This window comes from Alligator mississippiensis, chromosome 7, assembly GCF_030867095.1.
Source record: "Alligator mississippiensis isolate rAllMis1 chromosome 7, rAllMis1, whole genome shotgun sequence".
In the NCBI taxonomy this organism is placed as follows: domain Eukaryota; kingdom Metazoa; phylum Chordata; order Crocodylia; family Alligatoridae; genus Alligator; species Alligator mississippiensis.
In genome coordinates, this window is record NC_081830.1 from 28,071,939 (window position 1) to 28,092,462 (window position 20,524).

General features: G+C 47.1%; 1 protein-coding gene and 1 pseudogene across 1 annotated transcript; one reads left to right on the plus strand and one right to left on the minus strand.

Moving 5' to 3' along the window:
- Positions 1 to 475: 475 nt before the first annotated feature.
- On the minus strand, positions 476 to 3,487 carry LOC109283686 (olfactory receptor 11A1-like; annotated as a pseudogene).
- A 13,817-nt stretch (positions 3,488 to 17,304) lies between these two features.
- Positions 17,305 to 19,446, plus strand: LOC106738944 (olfactory receptor 11A1-like). The gene is made up of 2 exons (XM_014597746.2): positions 17,305 to 17,400; positions 18,472 to 19,446. The coding sequence occupies exons 1-2, from the start codon at positions 17,305 to 17,307 to the stop codon at positions 19,444 to 19,446; spliced, it is 1,071 nt and encodes a 356-aa protein (XP_014453232.1).
- Positions 19,447 to 20,524: the final 1,078 nt, after the last annotated feature.

A 20,524-nucleotide genomic window follows, 5' to 3' on the forward strand; every position in this document is an offset into this window, starting at 1 on the left:
CATACTCAGAAAGTATAAATTCTCACTAAAATGTGAATGAATTCATGAAATTGTTTCTTTAATGTAAAATATACAGCACATATAATAGACTTTGTGGCATCAGGTGCTTTCATCTGGCATACCTTAGCAAATCAATTGCATCACTGCGATGTGTAAATAGATATAGTTAAGACATCTTGAACCAAGTTTCTTACCAAGGAAAAATGGCTTTTTGTAAGCATTGAGCTTTCAAAAATAAACTGCCATGAGTTTAAAATCAATGTTTTCTACAAAATTTCCAAGCCCCCCTGATAATATGGGAAACGGAGGTTAATAGGTTCTTTCTAATGAAAGCTAACTTCATGCAAGATCCGTTGTGTATTCAGGCCATGTAGGACTAGCCACGTCAACCAAGATATATTGGGTGCGCTTACATTGTGTGATGAGTCGTGATTTCCTCCATGTCATGATGTCAAACAAATTAACTCATTTTCTGCTATTCTTTTCTGAGAAGCCCAGTTTTCCTAAAAGTTTTCCTCAAGGCCTTTCTTACCTCTTTGTTTCTCAAGCTGTATATAAAGGGGTTGACCATAGGAGTTAATACAGTGTATAAAATGGACAACATTTTGTTCAGGGATTTTAATGCAGCAGTGTCTGGTAGCAAATAGACAACAATTAGAGTTCCATAGAAAATAGTCACGACAATAAGGTGAGCGGAACAGGTAGAAAATGCTTTTTGCCGCCCAGTGTTGATGGGATTTGCAGGATGGTGCTCATGATGCAAGCATAGGATATCAGGATAAAGAAAAAGCCAAGAACAGTGAACACACAGGAAAGTATAAAGGTCACGAGTTCCATTACACTAGTGTCGCTGCAGGACAGTTTGATCAATGGGGTGAAATCACAAGAAATGATCAAACTCATTCGGGCCACAGAAAGTGAATTGGGACAACAAAGAAGTTGTTACCATGCTAGCCAGAAAGCCACTAACCCAGGACCCAGAGGCCAGCTGGACGCAGAACCTCCCATTCATCTGACTTGCATAGTGCAGTGGCTTGCATATTGCAAAGTACCTATCGTAAGACATCACAGCAAGGAGAAAACACTCTACAGCTGCCAGAGAGCTGAACACATTAAACTGCACAATGCAGCCACTGACAGAAATAGTCCTGTCCCCAATCAGGAGGCTGGCTAGCATCCTGGGCAGGATGCTGGAGGTGTAGCAAGTCTCCAAACAGGACAAATTCCCCAGGAAGAAATACATGGGGGTGTGCAGGTGTTGATTAGCCACAACCAACACAAGAATGAGGATGTTCCCAGTCATGGTCATCACATAAATCACTAAAAACAGCAAGAAGAGAAAAATGTGCAGATGAGGGAGACCTCCAAATCCCAGGAGGATGAACGTTGTTACTGATGTTTGGTTTCCCCATTTTGTACTGGCCAGGAAAGGATCCTGGGGAAGGAAAACAAATTTTCCATTAGGCTGAGGATTGAAAGATTGGAAGGAGTCATGCCCAATATTATGTAAACTTAATTTGCATGTGTCAACATGTTTCCTCTTTCTCGTAAGATTTTGACTCTGATGCTCCTAGAGGGCCATAGATTCACAGATTCATAGATGCTAGGGTCAGAAGGGACCTCAACAGATCATCAAGTCCAACCCCCTGCCTGGGCAGGAAAGGGTGCTTGGGTCAGATGCCTATCCAGCCTTCTCTCAAAGACCCCCAGGGTAGGGGAGAGCACCACCTCCCTTGGAAGCCCATTCCAAATTTTGGCCACCATTACCATGAAGAAGTTTTTCCTGATGTCTAGCCTAAATCTACTCCCTGTCAGTTTGTGACCATTTTTCCTTGTTACCCCAAGAGGCACCCTAGTGAACAGAGTATCTATGGTTCCTTCTTATGCTCCACTAATGAATTTGTAGGTGGCCACAAGATCACCTCTCAGCCTTCTCTTGTGGAGGCCAAAGAGGTCCAGGTCCCGTAGTCTCTCCTCATAGGGCTTGGCCTGAAAACCCTTAACCATACGAGTGGCCCTCCTCTGGACCCTCTTGAGGTTATCCACATCCTTCTTAAAGTACAGCACCAAAAACTGGATGCAGTACTCCAAGTGCAGTCTGACCAATGCCACATAGAGGGGAAGCATCACCTCCTTGGATCTTTGTCATGCATCTGGTGATGCATGATAAAGTGCGGTTAGCTTTGCTGATGATTTTGTCACATTGACAACTCATGTTCATCTTGGAGTCCACTATGACTCCAAGATCCCTTTCTGCTTCTGTGCTGCTGAGAGGGTCATTTCCCAGCCAGTAGGTGTGCTGCATATTTTTATACCCTAGGTGCAGCACTCTACATTTGTCCTTGTAGAACTGCATCCTATTGCATACTTCCCACTTTTCCAACCTGTCTATGTCTGCCTGCAATCGTTCCCTATCCTCCAGAGTGTTCACTTCACCCCACAATTTAGAATCTTCTGCAAACTTATCACAAGTCTGTATTTTGTGATATCCAGCCAAGCATATCACACGTTTGTATTTCCATAATAAATGTGGCCTGGCTTTACTGAAAACTAGTAGTGGCTATATTAAACTTCAAACTCAAAAGCCACATTTATGTCACTTTATAAGTTAATCAGGCAAGACATTCATCATCATCTAATGACAGACAGAGAGAGATCTCTGTCTATTTTGCAGCTTCCCCACTCATAGTCAAGCTTGGATAGCATTATTTTCATCTCCTCAATATGAATTTAGATTTTACTTTCCCCCACCTCATATTTACATGTAGTCTTCATTATGACTTCATAGACTCTGAAGAATGTGACTTTTTGTTCATCATGGCCAAAGAGGATTAAAGGAGAGAAACGTAGCGACCCTTGTAGATGTTTCTCCTTTAACAATTTATGAAGAGGCAGACAGATACATAGATGGCTGACTCAGACAGATCTCTGGCAATATCACAGTTTTCCAGGTTGTCTTTTCCATTAAGGAATTCCCAGAGTGGGTTATTCTGGTTTTATTACCTTCATAGCCATGCACTGAATTTAGTTTTCTCTGTTTATGCCCTTCTTACTTCAATGTATTTCTTCATGTGGACTTAACTTCAAATGAGGATTCAAGGAGCCGTAGGTGAAATATTCCATTCTAACATCTACCTGACCTCTGGCTAGAATTGACCAAAATAAACCTGGAGCACTCTACCTCAACATCCCCCTTTTGCCTTTGGTACAATGTGTCTGAAATGTATCTAGTAACTTATGGTCCCAACTCAGGATGTTGTTTCAGCCTGTGCTTAACCTTTACCACAAAAGTAGCTCAGGAACCTTAAAGGTGATGATGCCTATGTCTTATACTGTTAACAGGCTTCTGTATTTCCTGAATCAAAATCTCCAGATCTATTAATTGCTTTACCTTGGAGAAGGGCGCATTCCCAGCTGGAAAGTCTGTTGTGATCTCTTCGCTGTTTGTACCAGCACTAGAATATGGTTTCTGTAACCCATCTTCCATCTTCTCCTGCAGACACCTCAAGCTTTTCAAGAACCTAAATATGCTTAAATCCATACCTCAGTTTCCTACCTGGAGACACTCCTATCACCTGCCATACAGTGTTGCTCCTTTTCTGAATTTATTATATATGCTTTGTCTGGAAATAGCAACCTCTTTTCACGTATCTGCTTATTGCTCAAGATGATGATAATCTCTGGGACGTTGCTTTGGGATTTGAGTGCCTGCTCCCCTCAGGCTGCTTTGAATAGCTCTCACAGCCTAGGATAAGAAAAAAAAAAAACAGTGACTAGAATCTAATAGCTATCCTGAGACAACTGATAGGCAGCTGCTGTTCAGAGGGTGATGACAACCTGACTTCTGGATGTCAGGTATTTCCAACATGTCTTATCCTGGACTCTCCAAATACAATAAGGCCTTCAGAATCACTAGACACTTTGGAACATCTTGTTCATGTCCTCTAAATTCATGTGTAACCACAAACATTTTTTTTTCAGAGAAGAATGGAAAACGAGGCTCATCCATAATTTAACCTTTAACAAATTCACATTCCCCCTGGGGACTAGCTGTCACCCAAACACAGTAATCTTTCATGGCAGGAACCATTCACAGCTTCCACTCTTACATGTCACCCTCTCTTATATAATCAGGGACTCTTCACAACCCAACCCATGTAACACCATCACACTAGTTACATGACATAGACCATCCATGACCCCAACTGTCACTTCATCTTGCTTCTCCTATATTACATGAATTGTCCATAATCCAACCTCTCATTACATAACATATCCCTTGCACACCTTAGACCATCCATACCTCACACCCTTTCACTCTTCATACTCCCGATACACCAGGGACTATCCGGAACTCCCCTGGCCACCCTATCACCCTATCAGACGCGGGAGTGGCGAGAGACGCGCGGGTGAAAGCTCGCTGCGCCCCCGCTCCCCCGAAGCCCCCCAGAAACCCTCCAGCAGCTGCGGAGCCCCCGCTGACCCCCAGCGCAGCCGGGGTAAGCAGGGCCTGTGGAGAGAAGGGGCTAACCCCCTTAGTGTGTGTGTGGGAGGCGGCAGCTGAGTGGAGCCGGGCCGGGTCAAGCCCCGCCCAGGCCCCTACTTCGCCCAGCCCCACAGGGAGCCACGCAACCGGAGCCGCGTGAACAGGCTGCACAAACAAGCACGCTTCTCTGCCGGCGCGTGAGTTAGCGCGGAGTTCGCGCGGGAGGGCGTGCGGGAGGGCGCCAGACCCTGCCTGCACACCCCCCAGGGTAGACAGTCCCAGCCGTAGCCAACCTACCTGAGGCATGACACGGATGGGCACGCGCCGCACCCCGAGGGTCCCCTCGGGCTCCACGGCCCCCCCCCTCTTGCACCTCAGAGACGGCCACCCAGACGGAGCCCCTGGTTCCGGGCTCCACGCGGACGGAGCCCCTGGCTCTCGGCTGCGGGGGCTGCCTATCCCTTTTTCAGGCTCTGGGGCCTGGGAGCATGGCGACCTCCCCTTGCGGGGTCTGCTCCCTTTTGGGGTCTCTGGCACGCCAGCTGGAGGAGCTCCAGGCCACAGTCCACAGACTGCGTGCCATCAGGGACTGCGAGCAGGAGATAGACTCCTACTGCCAGGCCCTTCTCCCCCGGGAGGCAGAGGGTAGATCACAGTCTCCCTCCAGGCCAGAGGAGGACTCTGGGACCTCCTGCTGTGTCGAGCCAGGGGCATGGACCAAGGTGGTCAAGGGCCCTAAGGCCCGCCGCACCAAGGACCCTCCCCCGCCAGAACTGAGCAACAGGTATGCACCTCTTGCTGCCCCAGCAGAGCCTGCTGAGTTGCCGGCCCCCACAGGCAACATGGGCCTAACTGCAACTCCCGCCCCTGCTCTCCCCAAGACAAAACATAAGGTGTTTGTTGTGGGAGACTCCCTCCTGAGGGGGACAGAGGGGCCAATCTGCCACCCTGACCCCTTAGCCCGGCAAGTCTGCTGCTTCCCAGGGGCCCGCATCCGGGACATTGCAGAGAGGATCCCCAAGCTCCTCAAACCCACAGACCACTATCCCATGCTCCTTATTCATGTGGGCACCAATGACACGGCTCGGAGCACTCCCAGCCAGGTCATGAGGCACTACAGGGATTTGGGAGCGGGGCTTAAGGGTCTGGGGGCACAGGTGGTGTTCTCGTCGATCCTCCCAGTCTCAGGCTATGGGCTGAGAAGGGACAGGAGGATCTATGTGGTCAACCAAAGACTGCGGCGCTGGTGTAGTCAGGAAGGCTTTGGCTTTCATGACCACAGCCCGCTCTTTGGCGAGAGAGGCAGCGAGCTGCTGGGAAGAGATGGTCTCCACCTCTCTCCCCTAGGGAGGAGGCTCTTCTCAGCCAGACTGGCTGACCTGCTCCACCGGGCTTTAAACTAAGCCCGCTGGGGGACGGGGGGACTACCGCCACTGCTGGCCCGCTGAACAATCCTTGCAAAGCCAGCGGATCACGGCACTCAAGGGAGCCCACCCCAGCCCCAGCCCTGGTAAAATCTGTGGGCAAGGAAGGAGCCCCCCAGGGGGCACTTGCCTGCCTGTACACAAATGCCAGGAGCTTGGGGAATAAGCAGGAGGAGCTCATCCTCCTGCTCAGTGCAAACAATTACAATGTCACAGGGATCACGGAGACCTGGTGGGACTCCACCCATGACTGGACCACGGGGATAGATGGCTATACCCTGTACAGGAGGGATCGTGTAGAGAAAAGGGGCGGGGGTGTAGCTCTCTATGTTAAGGAAAGCTACGCGTCCCTGCAAGCCGATATTGGCGACCAGGGTGGACGGCTGGAGACCCTCTGGGTTAAAATCCGTGGGGAACACGGCACAGGGGACACAATGGTGGGAGTCTATTACAGACCTCCCACCCAAAGTCCTGAGCTAGACCAGGAGTTTGCCCAGGAACTGGCTGAGGCAGCTTGCTCCAGGACCATGGTTGTCATGGGTGACTTCAATTACCCAGACATCTCGTGGGAGGATCGCTCAGCAAAATCTGAGCGGTCGCAGAGCTTCCTCTCGTGCGTGGATGACCTCTACCTGACTCAAGAAGTCTATGGGCCAACGAGAGGCAAAGCGCTGCTCGACCTGGTGCTGGCTACTGGGGAGGACCTAGTCGGCAACCTAGTGATCGATGGGAAGCTGGGTGACAGCGACCACGAGCTGATCACCTTCACCATCCACCGAAAAGCTGGCAAGTCAGTCAGCAACACGCAAGTCCTTGACTTCAGGAAAGCCGACTTTGACAAGCTCAGGAGGCTTGTCAGTGAGGCCCTAAGGGACTGTGACCGCAGGGAGAGGGGAGTTCAAGAAGAGTGGTTGCTCCTCAAGGGAGCGATCCTCAATGCACAAACTAAGTCTATTCCATCTCAGAGGAAAGGCAGCAAGAGGGCACAGCAGCCCCCCTGGCTCTCCAGGGACCTAGCAGACCTCCTAAGGCTAAAAAGAAAGGCCTACAAAGGATGGAGGATGGGAGTCACCTCCAAGGAGGATTATTCTGCACTGGTCCAGTCCTGTAGGGAGCAGACCAGGAAAGCCAAGGCTGCAACTGAACTCCAGCTAGCTTTGAGCATCAAGGACAATAAAAAGTCCTTTTTCAGATATGTGGGGAGCCGGAGGAAAAGCAGGGGCAACGTTGGACCCCTGCTGAACCAGATGGGGCAACTGACAACTGACGCCCAGGAAAAAGCCAACCTATTAAATAGGTACTTTGCGTCGGTCTTTCATCAGCCCCATGGGACGCCTGTGCCTGTTACATGGCCGGGAAGTCCGAGTGAGGGTGATCCCCTGCCCTCCATTGATGCTGACTTTGTGAAGGAACATCTTGAGAGGCTGGATACCTTCAAGTCAGCCGGCCCTGACAATCTTCACCCCAGGGTACTCAAGGAGCTGGCGAGCATCATAGCCCAGCCTCTAGCGCGGATCTTCGAAAACTCTTGGCGCTCTGGTGTAGTGCCCGAAGACTGGAAGAAGGCCAACGTGGTGCCTATCTTCAAGAAAGGGAGGAAAGTGGATCCGGCTAACTATAGGCCCATCAGCCTGACTTCTATCCTGGGGAAGATCTTAGAAAAGTTTATTAAGGAGGCCATCCTTAATGGACTGGCCAACGCCAACATCTTAAGGGATAGCCAGCACAGGTTTGTTGCGGGTAGGTCTTGCTTGACCAATCTCATTTCCTTCTACGACCAGGTGACCTATCGCCTGGACAAGGGAGATGAGATTGATGTCATATATCTTGACTTCAAAAAAGCCTTTGATCTGGTGTCCCATGATCGTCTCTTGGAGAAACTGGCCAATTGTCGCCTTGGGTCCCCCACGATCCACTGGCTGGAAAATTGGCTCCGGGGTCGGACCCAGAGGGTAGTAATTGATGGAAGTCACTCATCGTGGTGTCCTGTGACCAGTGGGGTCCCCCAGGGCTCTGTCCTTGGACCCATACTGTTCAACATCTTCATTAATGATGTGGACACTGGAGTCAGAGGCGGACTGGCCAAGTTCGCCGATGACACCAAACTTTGGGGCAAAGCATCCACACCAGAAGACAGGCGGGTGATCCAGGCTGACCTGGACAGGCTCAGCAAGTGGGCGGATGAGAATCTGATGGTGTTCAACGCCGATAAATGCAAGGTTCTCCACCTTGGGAAAAAAAACCAGCAGCATCCTTATAGGCTCGGCAGTGCTATGTTGGTTAGCACTATGGAAGAAAGAGACTTGGGGGTCATCATTGACCACAAGATGAACATGAGCCTGCAATGCGATGCTGCGGCTAGTAAAGCGACCAAAACGCTGGCTTGCATCCATAGATGCTTCTCAAGCAAATCCCGTGACGTCATTCTCCCCCTGTACTCGGCCTTAGTGAGGCCGCAGCTGGAGTACTGCGTCCAGTTTTGGGCTCCACAATTCAAAAAGGATGTGGAGAAGCTTGAGAGAGTCCAGAGAAGAGCCATGCGCATGATCAGAGGTCAGGGAAGCAGACCCTACGATGACAGGCTGAGAGCCCTGGGGCTCTTTAGCCTGGAAAAGCGCAGGCTCAGGGGTAATCTGATGGCCACCTACAAGTTTATCAGGGGTGACCACCAGTATCTAGGGGAACGTTTGTTCACCAGAGCGCCCCAAGGGATGATGAGGACGAATGGTCACAAACTACTACAAGATCGTTTCAGGCTGGACATAAGGAAGAATTTCTTTACTGTCCGAGCCCCCAAGGTCTGGAACAGCCTGCCACCGGAGGTTGTTCAAGCGCCTTCATTGAACACCTTCAAGATGAAACTGGATGCTTATCTTGCTGGGATCCTATGACCCCAGCTGACGTCCTGCCCTTTGGGCGGGGGGCTGGACTCGATGATCTTCCGAGGTCCCTTCGAGCCCTAATGTCTATGAAATCTATGAAATCTATGAAATCACATGCTTCTTTCAGAAGAGAGATAATCCATAGTTCCCATTGTCAGTTCTGTATGGGGACTATTCCTGTCACCTTATAGTATTCTCCATGCACAACAGCGACCTTCCAGACCACACCCTGTCACCTCATCACACCCCTTTTATACATGAAAGACCATGCATAATTCACTTTGTCACACTCACACATGCCTCTCATTCACCACAGGACAACTATTGTGAACACTCACCTATCGAAACACATATAAGAAAGAAATGCTGCAACGAAGTCCACAGGCCATTGCACTTTGCAATAAGGATATACCGTGTAATGAGAAGATGAGCAAATCTTTAGTCTCTGGTGGATGAAAGGGCAATTATTAGGTGAGTGTGTAAGTTATAGACATTCCATGGTGTTAAAGGGAGTAGGATGGTGTGCAGGGTGAAATACTGATGTATAAGAAGAATGCGCTTCATCACAGAGTGAGTTATGGATGGTACCTTGGTAGTGTAATCAGTTGACACAGGAGGTATTAATGGACCCTGGTGTAACAGGAGTAGTATGGGGCAACAGTGCTGAGATACACAATGGAGACCAGGGGTAAGGGGAATGCATTTCAGTGTAATTCCTGATAGACATGGCTAGTGGGATGAAAAGATAGGAGCAAGCATGGAAGGTCCCAAAAGTGCAAAGAGTGTGGGATGACTTCACGGGGAGAATTACAGAAGGTTCCTCGTCTTTATGGCTACTGTGATTATTGAAAGTCCTAAGATACTTCTTTCAGTCCAACTGATGCAGGTTTGCTGAAGAGTACAAGCCAAATAGGAACAGAAATCTAAATGTCTCTGAAAATCATACAGCTTTCTATGTGTTGTTGTGTATTAAGTGCCTGTACAAGTTCTGCACTCTGAGCAGAAGGTGCTGCCCTATTTGCATTATCTCCTCTTGCTGTCTGCTGTTTTGCTTTACCCATGTATGATTAGGAAGTTTTAGTTGTTAATAATAAAAAAAGGTTCCCCTGTTCTTCTTTGTGTGGGAGAAGAATCCCAGACAGACACTAAATTAGCAATGAGGAAGGGATCCCAGTCAGTAGGAAAGCTTCTAGTGCTTAAATCACAAGAACAAAAGAAAAATCTTGTAGTGGTCCATGCTGCAACTGAGCCTCTTTTTCTCCCACCTTTTGGCCTGTGCAGTTGCTCTTTCATGTGCCTACTTCGGGCCAAATAGAAGAATTTGGTGCACTAGACACTATTCTTAAGGCCCCAACACCTAAAATTAACCAGGAACTGCAGGCATTCCTGAGTCTACTTTATTTCTACCATTCTTTTCTAGAAAACAAGGCTACAGGTGCTGAGCCTTTGCATCATCTACTGGATAAGGATGCCACATGAAAATGGACTAAACTACACAAGGAGACTTTTAATGACATGAAGTTATTGTTGTCATTTGACAGTGTGCTAGTGTTAGTGCTAGTAGAAGCCACTTCTGCTTACTTGTGATGCTTAGCCATACAGAGTGGGGGCTGTCCTCAGTCACCAGCAGAATGATGGACATGAAGCTCCCATTGCCTACTATTCATTAACTATGAATAAGATTCATAGATTCATAGATGTTAGGGTCGGAAGGGACCTCAATAGATCATCAAATACGACCCCCTGCATAAGCAGGAAAGAGTGCTGGGTCTAGATGACCCCAGCTAGATGCTCGTCTAACCTCCTCTTGAAGACCCCCAGGGTAGGGGAGAGCACCACCTCCCTTGGGAGCCCGTTCCAGACCCTGGCCACTCGAACTGTGAAGAAGATCTTCCTAATGTCCAGTCTAAATCTGCTCTCTGCTAGCTTGTGGCCATTGTTTCTTGTAACCCCCGGGGGCGCCTTGGTGAATAAATCCTCACCAATTCCCTTCTGTGCCCCCGTGATGAACTTATAGGCAGCCACAAGGTCGCCTCTCAACCTTCTCTTGCGGAGGCTGAAAAGGTCCAGTTTCTCTAGTCTCTCCTCGTAGGGCTTGGTCTGCAGGCCCTTGACCATACGAGTTGCCCTTCTCTGGACCCTCTCCAGGTTATCCGCATCCTTCTTGAAGTGTGGCGCCCAGAATTGCACGCAGTACTCCAACTGCGGTCTAACCAACGCCCTATAGAGGGGAAGTATCACCTCCCTGGACCTATTCGTCATGCATCTGCTGATGCACGATAAAGTGCCATTGGCTTTTCTGATGGCTTCGTCACACTGCCGGCTCATGTTCATCTTGGAGTCCACTAGGACTCCAAGATCCCTTTCCACCTCTGTGCCACCCAGCAGGTCATTCCCTAGGCTGTAGGTGTGCTGGACATTTTTCCTCCCTAGGTGCAGCACTTTGCATTTCTCCTTGTTGAACTGCATCCTGTTGTTTTCTGCCCACTTGTCCAACCTATCCAGGTCTGCCTGCAGCTGTTCCCTGCCCTCCGGAGTGTCCACTTCTCCCCATAGCTTTGTGTCATCTGCAAACTTGGACAGAGTACATTTCACTCCCTCGTCCAAGTCGCTGATGAAGACATTAAAGAGTATCTTTAATGTATCTTTAATGTTCCTGCGGGACCCCACTGCCCACACCCTTCCAGGTCGAGACCGACCCATCTACCACGACTCTTTGGGTGTGACCCTCTAGCCAATTCGCCACCCACCGGACTGTGCAGTCATCCACATCACAGCCTCTTAACTTGTTCACCAGTATGGGGTGGGATACCGTATCGAAGGCCTTCCTGAAGTCTAAGTATACGACATCCACCCCTCCTCCTGTGTCCAGGCGTTTTGTAACCTGGTCATAGAAAGAGACTAGGTTGGTCAGGCACGATCTGCCCGCCACAAACCCATGCTGGTTTCCCCTCAGCATAATTTGCCCTGCCGGGCTCTCACAAATGTGAGCCTTGATAATTTTTTCAAAGACTTTACCAAGGATGGAGGTGAGACTGACTGGCCTATAGTTGCTCGGGTCCTCCTTCCTCCCCTTCTTGAAAGTGGGGACCACGTTAGCCCTTTTCCAGTCTTCTTGGACTTGGCCCATGCGCCACGAGCGTTCGAATATTCCTGCCAGTGGCTCTGCAATGATGTCGGCCAGTGCCTTCAGCACCCTCGGATGGAGCCCATCCGGGCCTGCCAACTTAAAGGCATCCAGTTCTTCCAAGTGACTCTGCACCACCTCAGGATCTACGTATGGAAGTCTGGCGCCTTGCTGCTGCCTCTCTACAACCCCAGTGAGAGACTTGTCGTGCCCCTCACTTAGGAACACTGAGGCAAAGAACTCGTTGAGGAGTTCAGCTTTGTCCCCCCTATCTGTCACCAATTGTTTCTGCCCATTTAGCAGCGGTCCTATTCCTCCCTGGGCCTTCCTTTTACTCCCAATATATCTAAAAAACAATTTCTTGTCCTTTACTTGGGTTGCCATCCTCAGCTCCATGGTAGCTTTGGCCCGCCTAACTGCCTCCCTACAAGCACGAGCAGAGGAGGTATATTCATCTTTAGTGATCTCACCCTGTTTCCACTTTTTATGTGCTCCCCTTTTGGCCCTTAGGCTGCCCTGGATTTCTCTGGTCAGCCAGGGAAGCCTCCTGGCCCCTTTCCCTCTTTTGCCTCGCTCAGGGATCTTCTTGCTTTGTGCCCGAAGGATCATTTCCTTTAGGCACAGCCACCCTTCTTGGGCTCCCATCCCATCAAAACCCCTACTCTGCAGTGCTTCCTTGACTAATCGCCTGAGTGCATTGAGATCAGCTTTCCTAAAGTCTAGCACTTTCACCCTGTTAGTTACCTTACCCACTCGCCGTCTTATGTTGAATTCTATTATAAGGTGATCACTGTCTCCCAAATGGCTACCGATCTGGAGGTCCCCTATCATGTCATCTCCCGTTGCCAATACCAGATCCAGTATGGCATTCCCCCTAGTGGGACCATGCACCTCCTGTGTCAGGTGGAGGTCCTGTACACAGGTTAGAAACCTGCGTGAGCAATGGGACCTTGCTGTCTGCGTCTCCCAGCAGATGTCCGGGTAGTTTAGGTCCCCCATGACTACCGCCTCTTTAGCTTTTATGGTCTCCGAGAGTTGCCTCAGGAGCCCCGCATCTATTTCTTCCCCTTGGTGTGGGGGTCTGTAGCAGACCCCTACCACCAAATCCCTTTCTCCTTGCCCCCCATGTAGCCTAACCCACAATCCTTCTACTTCCTCAACCTCGGATTCTGTCTTTATGAGGGTTGATGTATATTGCTCACTGACATAAAGTGCAACCCCCCCCCCCCTTTTTCCCCGACCTGTCCTTTCTAAGATGGAAAGGAATTATGGCCAGATTGATGAGGAAGCTCTTGCAGTTGTTTCTGAGATTAAGAAAACCCATTATTACATAAACAGCCTCAAATTCACAATTGTGACAGTTCATAAACCATTGCTAGGATTATTCATCCAGAGTGGATAAACACTACAAAGCTTTTCACCACATACGATTCATTGGTTCTTTCTTTTAAATGCCTATGACTGAATTTCAGCAGCACCCTGGGATGTCAATAGCCAGCAAAGATGCACTGAGTCATTTGGCAATGTCCTGTCCTGAATTCTCTGTTTCTCTGCACTCCACAGCTCTGATGCTGGAATCTTCTTCTGATCCTCCTCTCCAGGGAGATGACATATCTTATATGACTGCTAAGGATCAAGCATTAGCCTAAGTACTAAAATGAGTATGGAGGGAATGGCCCTCAGAAAAGGTCACAGATGAGTTTAAACCATCCATTGTATGAAAACATAAAACTCTCCACCCATGATGGTTAACTAAGTGGTTGTTCCCATTACAGGTAGAATATGAGTTCTTGATGCTCTCCATGAAGGACATCTGGTGATTATTTGCATAATAACTCTTGCCAGAAGTTAAACCTGATGGCCAAAGATGGATGCTGACATTGAGCGAATAGCAAAGACATGTGAACCATGCCAAACTACATGCCATACACTAGCTAAGACTCCAGTACATCCATGTGAAGTAACCAGGACATCATAGTCTCATCTGCACAAAGATTTTCTGGCCATTTGCAAAATATTCTTTATTGTCATGGATTCTGTCTCAGAGTGGCTGGTAGTTGTTTCCATTGCTTCAATGACTTCAAACACTGTAATCACGTTTTATGACAGCTGTTCACAACACATGATCTTCCATATACTATTGTGTCTGACAATGATGTCCAATTAACTTTTGAAGAATTTAAGAAGTTTATGGGAAGGAATTTTACCTGTCACACTGCATCCCCACCATTCTACCCATCATCAAATGGTCAAGCTGAGAGGATGGTCCAAACTAGAAAAGATGTACTGAAGCTAAATCATTGATGGTGATTGTAACCAACAATTAGCTAATTTCTTATGACAGCAGCATATAAACCCATGCAGTGCTACAGGTTACAGCCCAGCAGATCTACTAAGGAACCATCAGGTGAAAACTTCTTTGGATAGGCTTTACCCAAATATGGTAGCCAAATTCCAGAGAAGGCAAGAAATCCAGTTCTCCAAGAAACAGAAGATTTCACTTGTAAGATCCTTCAAACCAGATAAACCTGTATACAGCTGAAACTATGAGGCTGGGCCACAGTGGGTGGAGCTACAGGGCTAGTATCATATAAAATCAGTACTCCAGATGGAAAGACACTTGGCAGACATATTGATTAAGGCTGTGCGAAATTTCTGCGGCCGTTTCATTTCAACACTGTTTCAACCAATATTGAGGTCAAAACAGCAAAATCAGACCAAAACAAAGGTCACTGAAATAGCTTCAGAACAAAATGAGGCTGGTCGAAATGCCTCAAAAGTTGAAATGTTTGGACCATAGGCTGGGGATGGGAAGTCAGTCCATCTGGGGTGACTTCCAACCCCCAGCACAAGATCCAGTAGGGGGCTGTGAGGCAGCCCAACTGGGCTGCTTTCCCGTCCCCTGCGCTAGATCACGCTGGGGGTGGGAGGCAGCCCAGCCCACCTTCCGCCCCTGGCACGATCTAGTGTGGGAAACAAGAAACAGCCCAGCTGGGCTGGCTCCAGCCCCTGGCGTGATCTAGCATGGTAGACCAGGAAGCAGCCCTGCTGGGCTGCCTTCCACCCAGGGCACGATCTAGCTTGAGGGATGGGAAAGCATCCCAGCTGGGCTTCCCCCAGCCCTGGCATGATATCATGTGGGAAACTGGGGGGCATCCCAGCTGGACTGTCTCCAGTCCCCAGTGGGATCTAGCCTGGGGGACTGGGAAGCAGCCCAGCTAGGCTGCCTCCCGCCCTGGGCACGATCTAGTGGGGATGGGAAAGCAGCCCAGCTGGGCTTCCCCCAGCCCTGGCATGATATCATGTGGGAAACTGGGGGGAATCCCAGCTGGACTGTCTCCAGTCCCCAGTGGGATCTAGCCTGGGGGACTGGGAAGCAGCCCAGCTAGGCTGCCTCCTGCCCTGGGCACGATCTAGCGGGGATGGGAAAGCAGCCCAGCTGGGCTGCCACCCCAGCACGATCTAGCACTAGGGATGGGAAGTCAGCCCAGCTGGGCTGACTCTCCATCCCCAGCAAATGGTCAAAACAACATCAAAACAGCCCTTCTGTTTCAATGGAATGGAATGGAACAGCGGTTTCAACTCAAAATGAAATTTGATGTGAAACACTGTTTCATTGAACTGTCAAAACTCAAGGCAAAATGGAACGGTGCCCTTTCACACAGCCCTAATATTGACTAAATGTGGAGATGAGTCAGTGACCCCTGCAATACCAGAAGGTGTTACATGGCTATTGGAACCAGTTCTTATGAGTCCATGAGATGCTGTTTTTGATCTATCAACACTTCTAATTGCTGAAGCTACTCTAGAAGACCCAAAGAAGCCTACTGCCATTGCCAGTGAAAGGGGTGTTACCCCTGAAGTGGGCCACATTAGATGGGAACCATCCAGCCCAAATACTTATTGGACAACCTTATCTATAGGGGAACAGTGTTGTGTATTGAATATCTATATATATGCCCTGTACTCTGTCAGCAAAGGAAACAGCCCAAATTGCAATATGTCCTCTTGCTGTTTACTAGTTTATTAGTATTATTAGAAAATGTTAAATGTTAAAAATTGTAGTTAATCATTCAATTATTGTAAGATTCTGGGGTGAATCTGAACAGAACGTTGTCCTTAGTTTGGGGTATTCCCTACTATCCTAAGACAGCCTCTGAATTAACTAACACTTATGAGGTGGCAAAGGGACTTATGCTGGTCCCTGGTTTGCACAGATATGTGATAGGTGAGGGTTAATAATAGATGCTGGGTGGTAAATGAGAGGAGTGTGATGGTGTCACAGAGCAAGTTATGGATGGTCAGTTATGTATAAAAGGGGTGTGATGAGGTGACAAGGTGAAGCCTGGAAGGTCCCTGTTGTGCATGGAGAACACTATAAGGTGACAAGGAAATTCCCCAGACAGAACTGATGATGGGAACTATGGATTGTCCCTCTTCTGAAAGAAGAATGTGATGGGGTGGCTGGGGGAGTTCTGGATATTCCCTGGTCAATAAAGAGAGTCTGAAGAGTGAAATGGTGAGATATGGGTGGTCTCAGGTGTGCAAGGGATGTGTTATGTCATAAGAGGTTGGATTATGGACAATCCATGGAGTGTAGGTGGAGCAAAATGAAGTGACAGATGGATGGTCTATGGCGTGTGACTACAGTGTGATGGTGTTACATGGTTTGGATTGTGAACAGTCCCTGCCCTGATTATATAAGAGAGGATGACACATGTAAGAGGGTAAACTGTGAATCGTTCCTGCCATGTAAGAGTACCATGTTTGGGTGACAGCTACTTCCCAGAGGGAATGTGATTTTGTTGCAAGGTAAGTTATGCTACCCTATAACCGTTACTTAAGTTACAGGGCAAGATATGGATAAGCCTTCTTTTCCAGTTCTTCTCAGAAAAACTGTTTATTCTTATATATGCATTTAGAGGTGTGAATAATGTTCCAAAGTGCCTAGTGAATCTGAAGGCCTCATTGTCTTTGGGCTGTCCAGGGTAAAATATGCTGGAAATACCTGACATCCAGAAGCCAGGTTGTCATCACCCTCTGAACAGCAGCTGCCTATCAGTTGTCTCAGGATAGCTATTAGATTCTAGTCACTGTTTTGTTTTTTGTTTTTTATCCAAGGCTGGGTGAAATATTCAAAACAGCCTGAGGGAAGCAGGTGCTCAAATCCCAAAGCAACATCCCAGAGAGTATCATCATCTTGAGCAATAAGCAGATATGTGAAAAGAGGTTGCTGTTTCCAGACAAAGCATATATAATGAATTCAGAAAAAGGAACAACACTGTATGGCAGGTGATAGGAGTGTCTCCAGGTAGGAAACTGAGGCATGGATTTAAGCATATGTAGGTGTTGTTCTTGAAAAGCTTGAAGAGTCTGTAGGAGAAGATGGAAGATGGGTTACAGAAATCATATTCTAGTGCTGGTACAAACAGTGAAGAGATCACAACAGACTTTCCAGCTGGGAATGCGCCCTTCTCAAAGGTAAGGCAATTAATAGATTCAGAGATTTGGAGTCAGGAAAATATGGAAGCCTGTGCATTAGGTAAAACATAGGTATCATCACCTTTAAGTTTCCTGAGCTACTTTTGTGGTAGGGTTAAGCACAGGCTTAAACAATATTCTGAGTTGTGACCATTATTTACTAGCTGGATTATCAGACATCAAATGCTTTTATTACCACAGGCAAAAGGGGGGAGTTGAGGTAGAGCACTCCAGGTTTATTTGGGTCAATTCTAGCTAGAGATCAGTTACATGTTAGTTAGAATGGCATATTCCACCCATGGCTTCTTCAATGCTCACTTGGAGTGAAGTCCACATGCAGAAACACATTGGAGTAAGGAGGGCAGAAAAGGAGAAAACTAAATTCAGTCCACGCCTATGAAGCTAAAAAAAACCTGGAAGACCCTCCTCTGCGCACTCCTTAATGGAAAAGACAACCTGGAAAACCGATACTGCCAGAGATCTGTCCAAGTATCTGTCTGCCTCTTCATAAATTGTTAAAAAAAAGAAACATCTGCAAGGGTCATTATGTTTCTCTCCTCTGAATCCCTTGTTTAATCCTGTTTTGACATGATGAGCAAAGAGTTACATGCATTAGATTTTATGAAGTAGTATCATTATAAAAATAGACATCTAAATATAAGGAGGAACAGGAGGGAAAAAAAGACAAAATCTAAATTCATATTGAGATTAAACTAATATAATCCAAACTTGCCTGCAAGTGGCAAAGCTGCAGAAACAGATCTCTCTCTCTCTCTCTGTCATTAGATGCTAATGAATGTCTTACCTTTGATTATTTTATAAGGTGATAGAAATGTGGCTTTGAGCGTTCAGTTTAATATAGCTACTAATAATTTTCAGTAAAGCCAGACCACATTTATTATGGAGATACAAACTTGTGATATGCTGGCCCTCTAGGAGTATCACAGTCAGAATCTTACAAGACAGAGAAAAAGTGTTGGCATGGACAAGCTAAGTTCACATAATATTGGGCATGGCTCCTTCCAATCTTTCAATCCTCAGCCTAATGGAAATTTTGTTTTCTTTCCCCAGGATTCCCTCCTGACCAGTACAAAATGGGGGAACCAAACATCAGTAACAACATTCATCCTCCTGGGATTTGGAGGTCTCCCTCATCTACACATTTTTCTCTTCTTGCTGTTTTTAGTGATTTACGTGGTGACCGTGACTGGGAACATCCTCATCCTTGTGTTAGTTGTGGCTAATCAACACCTGCACACCCCCATGTATTTCTTCCTGGGGAATTTGTCCTGTTTGGAGACTTGCTACACGTCCAGCATCCTGCCCAGGATGCTAGCCAGCCTCCTGACTGGGGACAGGACTATTTCTGTCAGTGGCTGCATTGTGCAGTTTAATGTGTTCAGCTCTCTGGCAGCTGTAGAGTGTTTTCTCCTTGCTGTGATGTCTTACGATAGGTACTTTGCAATATGTAAGCCACTGCACTATGCAAGTCAGATGAATGGGAGGTTCTGCGTCCAGCTGGCCTCTGGGTCCTGGGTTAGTGGCTTTCTGGCTAGCATGGTAACAACTTCTTTGTTGTCCCAATTCACTTTCTGTGGCCCGAATGAGATTGACCATTTCTTTTGTGATTTCACCCCATTGATCAAACTGTCCTGCAGCGACACTAGTGTAATGGAACTCGTGACCTTTATACTTTCCTGTATGTTCACTGTTCTTGGCTTTTTCTTTATCCTGATATCCTATGCTTGCATCATGAGCACCATCCTGCAAATCCCATCTGGCACTGGGCGGCAAAAGGCATTTTCCACTTGTTCCTCTCACCTTATTGTGGTGACCATTTTTTATGGTACCCTAATGATGGTCTATATGTTACCAGACACTGCTACATTAAGAGCTCTGAACAAAATGCTGTCTGTTTTCTACACTGCCTTAACTCCCATGGTCAACCCACTCATATACAGCTTGAGAAACAGAGAAGTGGAAAAAGCCTTTAGGAAAATTCTTAGAAAAGCTGGGCTTCTCAGAAAAAGAATAGCAGAAAATTAATTTGCTGATGTTACCATCACATGGAGGAAATCTGAGCTCATTACAGTGCAAACCCACCCAGTGTATCCTGGTTAGTGTAGCTAGTACTACATGACATGAATGCATGAGACACCTTGAATAAAAATTAGTTCCTTTTCCTTTGCAATCAAGGGAGATGCTCAATCTGTGTGCAGTCTGTTCTTTAATTAGTTTGTACTTGGACACCAGTATCTTTTTTCTGTTTCTATTTCAGGAAGCATCTACTAAACACATTTGTACAATGATGATTTTAAACATGACTATTCAACAGCTTGAATATAAAATGTCTCAGAAATGTCTGAGGAAAACAGGTATTTTAAATCTCATGGCAGTTTATTTTGAAAAGCTCAGTGCTCACAAAAAGCCATTTTTTCTTGGAAGAAAATTTTGGTGCAAAGCAAAGCATTTTAACAATATGCATTTAAGCATTGCAGTGAGGTATCACAGATAAGGGCAAGTGATGCCACAAAGTTCATTATATCTGCCCAATATATTACACAAAAGAAACAATTTCATTAGTTCATCCACATTTTATTGAGGATTTATAATGATTTGTTTATCAGGGTAAGTGCCTTGTTCACCTTGACTGGTATTTAGAAGGGGGCATCACAATGTTGGACCCCCAGATTCCATCAACATTGAATGTTTGAGTACTATAAATCCCTTTGCAAATCCTATTTCAAAAAAACAACTGTAGAGAGCTCACAGAGACACCAACCATAATTAAGTTGTTCTTTCCAGGCACAAGTATCCCTGGTCTCTTCCAGGAGTACCAGTAGACATCTGGGTATCACAGTGAAGCTGGGAAGCTTCCCACTGGCATAAAGCCCCCATTTCTAAAACTCAGAAGTGGCACATACTGCATCTGTTAGGATTCAAGGAAAGATCATTCCCCAAGGCCTATGTAATGTTGAAAGGGGTAATGAGAAAATAAAGTAACAATTACACAGTTGGTTGATTCTGAATGGAAATGTGGTGGGTCTATCAAAGTGTTTGTGTCTGTGTGGTGGTTAAATCATTATCAATCACTAGTGAATTGACTGTCAAGAATGACGGGTGG

Coding starts and splice junctions, on each gene's coding strand:
- LOC106738944 (XM_014597746.2), top strand. CDS start 17,305: ATGGAAGATGGGTTACAGAAATCATATTCTAGTGCTGGTACAAACAGT. Junction 17,401..18,471: donor GGAATGCGCCCTTCTCAAAG/GTAAGGCAATTA, acceptor TTCTTTCCCCAG/GATTCCCTCCTGACCAGTAC.